Raw genomic sequence first — 12,084 nt, 5'->3', positions numbered from 1 at the left:
TTGACCAGGTGCCAGCTGCATAAAACTGCTTTAGACTAATCTTACTAGTTAGTCAGCTTAAATATTGGTCTTAAATTTTTCAATCAGTTGCATAAAAATTAGATCAGTCTAATTTAAGACCAAAATGTAAGACAGCACACCCCGAGGATAACTTTTGTTTACATTCCATGTTGCCATGGAAAACAATTGTCAGCCGAGCCAGTGGGGCCTTCAGTTGAGGTCTGAAAGGGGCTTGAGTTGAGACTTTGTAGAAGACTTTGACTGCAACGATGGTAATAAAATGTCATGTGTTTTTATTATTTGGGTTCAAATCACTAAATTTGTTAATTAGAATCAATTTTTAAGCTCTGTAGTCCTCTAATAAGGAAATATTTTCAACGAATGAAAACTGTATAGAGTGTCCACGGTCGGACATTTTTTTAAAGCTGTTCAGTATCTTAATTTTCCCACAATGCAATGCAAATTAGACTGTCTTACTAAAGACAACGACGAGCTTGTTTTATGCAACAGGCTTTCTATGACATCTTTAGCTAGTCAAACTAATTGTTAGAAGCAGTCTGAAGTTAATGGCTATGTTTATGCAACTGGCCCCAGATTGCCAAATTCTTGTGATAATATCTAGAAATTAAGTTTGTAAACATTGGTTTCAGAGACTGGACAACACGTGTGGATCACTGAAGCCACATACTGGTTATGATTGTCATTTCAAATGTCATGTTTTTTTGGGGGTTTTTTTCATCAGGTGGCAGTGGATCTTCCAAATGCATGACATATTTTGATATTTTCTTAATTTTTAGATTATTGAAGTTAATTAAATGAAAGAAGTGGAAGTGATATAAAATGTTTGTTTTATATAAGAATGGTGCCATTAAGTAATTAAAAAAAAATCTAATTAAGCTTAAAGTCTGCAGGAGCATTTCAAACTGGGGTCCGGGGACCTTTAGGGGACCACAACGTCGTGCTTGGGAGTCCGCAGAAAAAAAAAGTTAATCTTTACCAACGTTTCATTCTGCTTTCCAAAAGACCACAAATCCATTTGAACTGAATTCATAATGTTATTCTTCAGGTTTTTACATCTAACAGTAGTCACCTTAATAATGTCACGTTCACTATTTTTTTTTTTCACACCATATAAATGGGTCTTTTTACTTGATAATATTTAGCTGCCTTTATATTTTAAGAAGGGGTTCCCTTGCTTGAGGATCATCATATTTGGTCTTAATATAATGTATCCTTTTATCTACCAATAGTTTAAGACATTTTAGTTTCATCTACAGTATTTTTTTCTTTTTTTCCCTCTTTTAAACTAAAATTCTATCAGCAACAGTTTTGTACTCATTGAGCAATATATTTTCAATAGGGCGCCAAAACCCAGCAGAACCAAGAAACTGTGGGGATGAGGATATACACCTTGCAGCTGCAGAATAAAGATTATACAATGGAAAAATGTCATGCTGGATTAGAAACAGGCCCTTCCTAAATGTATGCTGTAGCAATAAAATTTGTTTTCAGACTTGTGTTTTGTTATCCTTAAAATGTAAGCATCCTGAAGAGGTCAGGTGTGCTCCAACAGTAGCCACATTCAAATCCAGACTGAAAACACATCTGTTTAGCTGTGCATATAGTCGCTGAGCATTCCACTGCACTGCACTTACTGATTGCACTGCATTTCTGTATTCTTTTTATTTTTTATCTTTAATTTGTACTTTTTAAAATGTATTTCATTACATTTTATTCTTGCTCTTAATTTGTTATAAAATGTATTATATCTTGTATTTTCTTTATCATTTTTATATAATGCACTTTGAATTGCCATTGTGTATGAAATGTGCTATATAAATTAACTTGCCTTGCCTATAATAAAAGCTCCTGTAGGGGGAGCTCTGCTTTATACTGTGATTTCCTGTGGTGCCAATTGCTGGTGTTGAAACCTGTTATGTTAGTGTTTACTGCATGCTTTTGTTTGTTTGCTGGCATGTTCATTATTAGGGCCCGAGCACCGATGGTGTGAGGACCCTATTGTTCTTCTAGGCGTTTATTATTTTCCCAAATGAATCGCATTTTTGAGGGCCTGAATATACTCGAAATCTCATGAAACGCATCAGAAGTGGTGGAAATTTACATCTGATATGAGTTTCAGAATTAGGTGTGGCAAAATGGCTCGATAGCGCCACCTACAAACTTTCAACGATGTGCGCTTTACGTTATGTTTCACCTACACGTACTAAAATCGGTACACATGTGTAAAATGCCAATACCTACAAAAAAGTCTCTTGGACCATGCCCTAAACTCAACAGCAAGTCAGCCATTTTGATTTTTCTCTTCAATTTTTGCTCAGTTTTTACCATTTCCAGGCTTTGTACTTTAACAAACTCCTCCTAGAGACTTCATCAGATCTACTTCATATTTGGTTATTGTAATCTAAAGGCCTTGGCGATGCTAAATTGCGAAGCTTTTGAGTTTTCACTGCACGTCGTGGCCGTGACGGTCTGACAAATTTCGATGTTTCGCCATGAAACAGGAAGTTGTTATAACTCATACATACAATGTCCAATCTGCACCAAACTTCATATGTTTGATAATAGTCCCGGCCTGAATACATCTACGTGCCAATATTCAGTTATAGTCATAGCACCACCTACAGGCAATAGCCAATTCCAGGTCTTACTTTAACAAACTCCTCCCAGAGATTTAATCAGATCAACATTATATTTGTTCAGTCTTAATCTAAAGGCCTAGGTGATGTTAAATTGCGAAGCTTTTGAGTTTTCATTGAAGTGCGTGTCCGTGGCGGCCTGACAAATTTCAATGTGAAACGAATCATATTTTTGAGGTCTAAACATGCTCGAAAGATCATGAGACTTTGCACACACTTCAAAAGTGGCGAAAATTTACATCTGATACAGGTTTTAGAATTAAGTGTTGCAAAATGGCTCGATAGCGCCACCTACAAAATTTAAACAAAGCAGCCCTCGCGCCACGTTTCACCTACACTTAAGAAAATTGGTAGGCATATGTAACTTGTCAACATGTACAAAAAAGTCTCTTAGAGCCATATCCTAAACCCAACAGAAAGTCATTTTTATTTTTCTCTTCAATGTTTGCTCAGTTTTTGCCATTTCCAGGCCTCGTACTTTAACGAACTCCTCCTAGAGATTAAATCAGATCAACATCATATTCGGTCAGTCTAATCTAAAGGCCTTTACGATGCTAAATTGTGAAGCTTTTGAGTTTTCTTAGGCGTGTCCGTGGCAGCCTTGCATAGTTCGATGTTTCGCCATGAAACAAGAAGTTGTTGTAACTCAAACATACAATGTCCAATCTGCCCCAAACTTCACATGTTTGATAACAGTCCCGGCCTGAATACACCTGCATGCCAATATTAAATTATAGTCATAGCGCCACCTACTGGCAACAGGAAGTGACATGTTTTGATATAGTTATAAAAGTCGTATTTGTTGTGAAGTAATAAGTGTCTTACCTCAGGAAAACTTTCCAGTCAGATGTAGCTGAAGTAGGCCTACTAAACTGCCTGAGAAAAGCACATTGTCTTTTTTAAATATCTGCTGTGATATAAGATTCTGTCAGGCTATATGTCAGTATCATTATTCTGACGTTATTTCCGTATCTTTGATAAAATTTGTATCTTATCTCTCCTGTCCTCTCAAAATTACATACAAATACATGACCTGAAGAATGAAATGCATTATAACATAAAAAGTGCTACAAAAATGTAATACAGTTCCCCTGGCACAGCAGCCCCAATGTGCACCAGGGTGCGAGGGCCCGTTCATCGCTGCTTGCAGCTTTAATTAGGGCCCGAGCACTGATGGTGTGAGGGCCCTATTGTTCTTCTAGGCGTTTATTAGGGCCCAAGCACTGAAAGTGTGGAGCCCTATTGTTCTTCTAAGGATTATTAGGGCCCAAGCACTGAAAGTGTGGAGAGCCTATTGTTCTTCGAAGGATTATTATTTTTATTATTATTATTATTATTATTATTATTATTATTATTCTTTTCAAAATTTTCAGTACTTTTGGGGTACATAAAATGCATAAAAGCTCTTGAAAGTTTGCACACACATCAGAGTCGCTGGCCATTAGGGTGTGACAGAGTTACAGGTGGGGGGTGCGGGAGGGGCTCTGCGGCGCCACCTAGAACATGGGCATGTTCAGGGGGCTATGTAGCACATCCCTTTTGAGCTACAGTCACCAAACTTTGTATACTTATAAATCTCATTGAGCCGGACAACTTTCACATTGACAGTCATAAGCTCTGCCCAAAAGGAAGTTGGCCATTTTGGACTGTTTGAAAAATGCATGTTAAGGAATTTGATATATTCCTCCCAGGGATTTCATGTTACAGGTACCAAATGTGGGCGACATCATTCCAAGACATTGATGATGCTAAATTGCAAAGGGATTTTTGATATATCGAACGGTGTTGCCATGGCGAAGCGATAAATTAATGTCAAAAAAATGGAATAAGGAAATGTCTCATATCTTCTGCATGCATGGTGTGATTTTACATAAAAATTGAGCCAAATGTTTGTCCTTACAGGCTGATCACATTGATGTGGCTATTGTGGGTCACGGCCGTAGCACCACCAACTGGCGGAAGGAAGTGTGTCACTTTTAACAGACTTTGAAATATCCCTATTATGTTAACCTGAATTGCTTCAAAAATGTTTAGAATAATGTCAAGACAGTGCAGATTTAAAATTCTGAAGGGATTTGTGATATCTTAAATAGTGTTGCTATGGCAACGTATTAAATGTCATTATTCCTTTTTATGTATATTCACATGTTTTGAGGTATTTTGCATGTTTGAATTTTAAAGTTTATTGTTAATGAACATATTTATTAAATTTTATATAAATAAAATATGATAAAAATGTCAACTAAAATGTACAAATACAAGAAAATCCAGGCTAAGTCTAACCCAGTATGTTCCACTCAGTGTGCCAATTACAAGAAATGTACAAAAGAGGGCATCCAAGCTCCATTGTTGAACGATGCCAGATAATAGTGCAAAACACCCCAAGCAGACATTTATACTTGCACAAATAGGAAATATTTCGCCTTTTGTCATACTCAGTTTATGCAATCCGGTAACCTTGCATGTGATCTTCAAAAAATAAATAAATAAAATACTTAGCCCTCAATAGTGCAATATTATGCTAAAAGAAATGTGTGATGCAGAAAATCTGTCCATTCGTGAGGTTGCATGTGCTGTTTAGTGCCAAGTCTGTGAGCAAACCTTTTCAGTGACGAACTTTAGTAAAATCCCAATAGATCTTTGCATCATTCACACATCATGACACGCGAGCAGAACCAAGTGAGAGGAATACTTTCTTCTTTGTTATTTGTGAAATTCTGAAGTCCCTCACACCGGTATGCAAATGTTACTCTGGCAGTAATTTATCAGTATCATTTATCAGTGTCTTGGAGCCTGTAAGTGCATTTAGCAGCTAACGCTTGAGTTAGTGTGAATGCGCACATGTATAAACCGTCAGAAATGCAAATGGCCTTATTATGCGTCTCTGTAAGCAAGCAATGCGCTGTTGCTCCTGCTTATAATCGACAAAGCAGCAAGGTTGGAGCTTCTTTTGATGCCTTTCAAATCATGACTTGTGGAATTTAAATGTTTACATAAATGCTCAAATATATGAACTCTAATTGTATTTGAGTTTGTGGTCGTCACTGTCTGAATTTCTGAGGTCGCTGGGTTTATTTATTTTTTCAAATATAGAACGGTCAATAAATGTGTCTGTGTTTCCGCTACTCTCGTCTCCCCGCATTTTTATTGCATTTTATTTTTAAAGTGTAACACCCATCCACTGACATACAGTGGCAGACATATTCATTTCTTTGTATTTAACAAGACAGCTTTTGGGAGCCGTGAAATTATTCCAAGTTTTTTCGCAAGTGAACAGCCACAGTATTCAGCTCTGAATACGTTTAATAGTTTTGATTCTGCTAGAAGCTGGCGCGACTTGTGTTGACGGTGTTTGAGTAATCACATGGTCCTATATATTAGCTAATATTCAAAATATATATATTTTTTAATTTCAGCGCAGTGTTTGAAATCATGTCTCGTGCCGTTCACATGCTTGAATGCATTTGATTTTGCACTAAAATTACATGCAGCGCCACAAAAGAGTAAAACGTATGTGTCTTGACTCGAGACGTTTAACAGTTTAAGTTATTTTTAACTTGACATGGCATCTAAAAACATGAACAAGCCGTCAAAGACGTCTGTCTAGCGCATGTTTACATTGAAATCATTTTGAAAACAGCGCAGACGGACACATAAACACGCTCAATGTGAACGGCCCCTCAGTGTAAGACTAGAACTCAAGTCAAGTGAGCTTTATTGTCATTCCGCTATATGTAGAGACTTACATAAATGATACCCTTATGAAAACTTACCATGGCTTAACTGTTGTAATATTGTATTAGTAACCACGACTGTAGTAACCAAGGTTTTTTTGTTGTTGTTGTTGTTGTCAGTAACCAAGGTTTTGATACAATTAACCATGGTTTTACAACAGCTTTACTGTAGTATTCATATGGTAACTTTGTTTCAGTAATAGTGACCATATAATAATATCTATGGTTCATTTTGAGGTTTTATATACTAACTAATTTTTTAAGGGTAAACAAAGCAGCCTAATACTTTTCTGTTTAGGCCCATAAATATATATATATATATATATATATATATATAAATTAAGTAATAATATAGTTACTAATTTTCAGTTTAATAGAGGTATCGGTTTTGTTATCGATATCGGCGATATTGGCCTAAAAGTACTTGGTATCGGATCGAAAAGTAAATAAGTGGTATCGTCCTTCTCTACCATCATGCCTTCACAATCCCTCAACAGTGCATGTGAATAGGCATCTAAAGTCAGTTTGTCAGATTCATCAGCCAATCAGATTGATTTATTTGTTCTTGTGGGTGTGGTCAGTGTGAACATGCAGTGTTCTAAACTAATTTATGTCCTCATTTGCCCTACAATAATTTAGAGGCTATTTTAATGGTTGTGCGTATGAATAACGAATGCAGACTCAAATGTAATTTGACAGTGCACAGGGAAAAAAATGCAACAACAAAATTGCAACGAAATTACAGGCCTAAATGACTTCTGTGCTCATATTAAAATCGACTTAGACTATCTTAACACCTAATGCCATGAATTACATTTGTTAATTTAATTTAAAGCCAGTTTATGGATAAAAAAAAAAAAAAAAAAGGTAAATAATTTCATTGTAATATAATCTTTAGATCTATATATATTTTTTTCAATAAATAATTATATTAAATTATAGCAAAAATGTTAAATTAATCAGTTAGCAAAAAATTTAAAATTACAATTAAAAATTGATATAGATAGATAGATAGATTCTCTGAATGGTAAGTCATGAGACTGTCACCACATTTAGACAACATTATGCCAGAGATGATGGTTCAATGGTTTTATCAACAAAGTTCTCAATGTCAAGATAAGGCACACCTGGTGCCAGCTGCAGAAGGTTGAAATCCATCGAGCCGCAATGGGCTAGTGAAGGGTGTGTTCGTATGATAAGTGTGTTTTGTGGAAGTCAGGAACAATCCGAAGAGAATCCGTTAAAGTTGGTGTGTTGCGAAGCAAAGCCCAGATAATACAGTCCCCGAGATGTGGGCAGAGACCGAGGAATCCTCCTCCACATGAACTGCGCACAGAACTGGCGAGGGTGACGGCAAGCAGGAAGTTAACCGCACCTCTATAGAGGCGCAACCAACAGACACACGAGCATGCTCCAACTACACGAGAGAGCACAGTTAACATAACAGTTAACCATAAACAGGCAAATAATGAGGTGACACATGAGGAATAAGTAGGGAGTGCAATCAGAGTGAAGCAAATGGTAACAGGCGAATAAATCATTGCTGTGATCAGCATCTCCCGAGATCGATCACCGTTCCCATGGAAATGCTGATCATGTGCCGGCTCCACCTGTGAGACAGGAGACAAATAGTTGTTTGTTGGTAACCAGTTGGTAATTTATGCTTTGAATAATTATTCTATGGGCGAACATGTAGTATTCTCAACTAATTTATGTCCTCATTTGCCCTACATTAATTTAGAGGCTATTTAAACAGTTGTATGTACGAACAACAAATCCAGATTCAAATTTAATGTACTTCATTTATTTTGACAGTGCACAGAGAAAAAAAATGTAACAACAGAACTGCAACAAAATTACAAATCTAAATGACATCTGTGCTGATATTAAAATCTACTTAGACTACCTTAACACCTAATGCCATGAATTACATTTGTTGATTTAATTTAAAGCCGGTTTATGGATAAATAAAAATTTTAAATAAATTCATTACAATATAATCTTTAGATCTACATAATTTTTTCAATAAAGAATTATATTAAATTATAACAAAAATGTCAAATTAATCAGTTAGCAAAAAATAAAAAATTACAATTAAAGATAGATAGATAGATTGATTGATTGATTCTCTGAATGGTGATTCATGAGACTGTCAACACATTTAGACAAAATTATGCCAAGACATTGAAGATGAAAAATTGTGAACATATTTTTAAATATCGAATGGTGTTGCCATGGCAATTCACTAAATTAATGGCAAAAATAGTCTCATTTCTTCCACGTGCATTGTATGATTTAGATTAAAATTGAGTTTTATGTTTTTTCTTGGGGGCAAATCACATGGATGTAGCTAATGTTGGTTATGGTCATAGCGCCACCAATTGGCAGCAGGAAGTGTGGCACTTGCAACAGACTTTGAAAAAGTTCTCTTACATTTACCCAAATTGCTTAAATTGTTTAAACTTTTGAAACTTTTGTGAAGTTGTAGTCAAACTGGAATGATGGCCTATATCATTGTATGATTAGGGTCCAAGTTTACATTAATGTTGGGTTGTTGCTGTGTCCATCGTGCTTTGTTTTCTGAAAGCCAACGAGTGGAAATGGACTCATGGTGCTTGGGCCAGTCATCGCTGATTGCAGCTATATTTATTATTATTATTTTTGTTTTCCCAAATTAATGGCATTTTTGAGGGCCTAAACATACTCGAAAACTCATTAAACTTTGCACACGCATAAGAAGTGGTGAAAATGTACATCTGATATGGGTTTCAGAATTAGGTGTGGCAAAATGTCTCGATAGCACCACCTACAAACTTTCAATGATGTGCGCTTTAAGCTACGTTTCACCTACACGTACGAAAATTGGTACACATATGTAACATGCCAATACCTACAAAAAAGTCCCTTGGAACCATGCCCTAAACTCAGAAGGAAGTCAGCCATTTTGATTTGTTTCTTAAATTTTTGCTCAGTTTTTGCCATTTCCAGGCCTCGTACTTTAACAAACTCCTCCTAGATATTTCATCAGATCTACTTCATATTTGGTAATTCTAATCTAAAGGCCTTGGCGATGCTAAATTGTGAAGCTTTTGAGTTTTCACTGCACGTCGTGGCCGTGACGGTCTGACAAAGTTCGATGTTTCGCCATGAAACAGGAAGTTGTTATAACTCATACATACAATGTCCAGTCTGCCCCAAACTTCACATGTTTGATAATAGTCCCAGCCCGAATACATCTACGTGCCAATATTCAGTTATAGTCATAGCGCCACCTACTGGAAACATCCAATTTCTAGGTCTTGTACTTTAACAAACTCCTCCCAGAGGTTTAATTAGATCAACATTATATTTAGTCAATCTTAATCTAAAGGCCTTGGTGATGTTAAATTGCAAAGCTTTTGAGTTTTCAGTGAAGTGGCATGTTTTACACTGTGATGCACTCCTATCAATGTATTACAAACATGTTAAAATATGTCAGCAAGTGCTAATCCATGCTAGTGTATTGGAGTGCCGCTATTTTACCACACTAGCAACACTTAGCTCACTATTGTGATCAGCCCTAATACCAAATATATATCTCGATTTTGATCTAAATCACACAATGCGAGATTATATATATTGGGAAAGTTGTTCTGCACTTTAATCTGCTAGTAGAAGTTTTGTTTGATTTGCTTCAAAGTTGCCTACACAAATGCCCAGTAGCCTACTATTTTGTAAAGGCATACTTGATCTGTTAAACTGAATTTCCATGGCATGCATGCTTTGAAAAATAGTCCAAAAACTTGTATGTTGAAGCCAAATCTGGTCACACACACTGATTTGAATGATGTATAGTTGATATTTAATTTGATGTCATTTATTTTCTCTAGCTTAAGTAATACATTGAGAAAGTGTTTTAAATGTTGAGTTATGAACAAATATACGCCATAAAAATCATGGTCATAATATCTCAATAACTGAGAGTACCACTACTGGTGACTTTTTTATGGCTAAATTTTATGGATGTATATATCTATTTATTTTATCATATATTTGTGCTATGTTGTTGTGGACAGAACACAAAAACTGTTATGTTCTGATACTGGTTTGACATGAATCCAGAAACACGGTGTAATACCATGATCGTGGTTCATTGTCTCAACCACCAAGTACGTAGTCAGACCTATCTTAAATTTTTTATCAAACTAGCAATGCAGATTTGAACAAATATTTAGGAGTTTGTTTTGAGTATGTTTTTTTATGTTATTGTGGACAGAACACAAGAACTGTTAGAACCTTGAAGAACCTTGCAGTGAAGAAGCCTTGCAATGCAGCTATATTTAATTCAGGAGAGATAAAGAATGCACAGGGATGTGGATTTTAAATCTTTATCTACAGCTGGTCAAATTCCCCCTCATCATTATTAAAAGTATTAGCAGTAAAAGAACATAAAATACCCTCATGGTCTCTGAAAAATGTTGGCAACACTATTGATTCTACATCATAATGTGTTGTTTTCACGTATATATGATCAATTAATGTGCCTTTCTCTGTTGTGGGTTGTGTGACATGTTGAACAAACCCTTTTTTTGTCATAAACTTGCCGATTGTTGAACACTTTAAAGTGTTATCATTGAAATCTCCCATGATAACAATTGTGTTACTTATTGGATTTAGACAGTCAAGTAACTTACCTAGTTTTTCTTTAAACAAAGACATGGGATAAGATGGTGGCCGATAAAGAACTGCTAGTAATATATTGTGTGTAGTAAAGTTGCAAACTAAACATTCTAAATTGACATTTGGTACCTGGATAACATTATATGTTGAATTGCCTAAAGTATACATGCCAACTCCACCATGTTGTTGGCCCTGTATTTCAATCAATGTTGGGTTACTGCTACTGTGAGATGAACTTCGTGGATGATTACAAAAACTATAACCATCAATCTTTACAGTTTCAAATGAGATATCTGCAGGCAGCCATGTTTCGGTAACAGCAATACAGTTAAGGTGCAGATGCTGTGTACATGACACCAAATCTGCTAAATGTCGGCTTAAATTTTGCACATTCATCAAAAACACAGTGAAAGCTTGTGTATTCAGTTTGTAGTTTGATATATTTTTAATTTAAAATGTGGGCATGTTTTGAATTGCATCCTTAATGCTGTCTTTACAATATACAGCCTTCTCATCAAAATCCTGAATAGTCAAATTTGACAAACTTCTAACACAACTTAAAGCCACATATGTCTGTCCAGGTGCAAAAATCTTATTAAGGGACACTACGGCTTCATCAACACTAATTCCTTATACTTTATGTACTGTACAAGCCCAAGCCAGTTTTAGTGGAAATTGTCGGCGCAATCCACCTTTCTTAGTAACCCTTTCTTCTTCTGGTTCAATACCTGTAGAACCCATTTCAACTGCTGAAGCATATGCACCTGATTGTCATCACATTTGACATAAACTGTTTGAGGAAACTTATGATCATTTTTGGAAAAAACTATGTGTTACTATGCCATATACCCTATTAACAAGACCATCCATTACATCTACATTTTTACACAACATTACATGAGCATCTTTCCCTAAAAGCAGTGTTTCCTCCAAACATGTATTATATGCTTTGGCATGATGTCCATTTTTCAATTCAAGTTTCCCTGTTTTGTTATTATTTATAAAATCCTGAGCATGTATCTCAAAATATTTAG

At 35.8% G+C, this 12,084-nt stretch overlaps 1 protein-coding gene across 4 annotated transcripts in view; it reads left to right on the top strand.

The window, feature by feature from the left end:
• The window catches only part of LOC127429860 (uncharacterized), a 33,000-nt gene extending 31,120 nt beyond the window's left edge, over positions 1-1,880 (top strand). For all 4 annotated transcript variants that reach the window (XM_051679166.1, XM_051679163.1, XM_051679165.1 and 1 more), the window contains one exon: positions 1,361-1,880. In XM_051679166.1, the coding sequence (XP_051535126.1) occupies positions 1,361-1,428 (68 nt within the window). In that variant the 3' untranslated portion in view covers positions 1,429-1,880. The remainder of the gene's footprint in view (positions 1-1,360) is intronic.
• The last annotated feature ends 10,204 nt before the right edge of the window (positions 1,881-12,084 follow it).

Source organism: Myxocyprinus asiaticus, chromosome 39 (assembly GCF_019703515.2).
Source record: "Myxocyprinus asiaticus isolate MX2 ecotype Aquarium Trade chromosome 39, UBuf_Myxa_2, whole genome shotgun sequence".
In the NCBI taxonomy this organism is placed as follows: domain Eukaryota; kingdom Metazoa; phylum Chordata; class Actinopteri; order Cypriniformes; family Catostomidae; genus Myxocyprinus; species Myxocyprinus asiaticus.
This window is presented reverse-complemented; position numbering and strand designations above follow the sequence as displayed.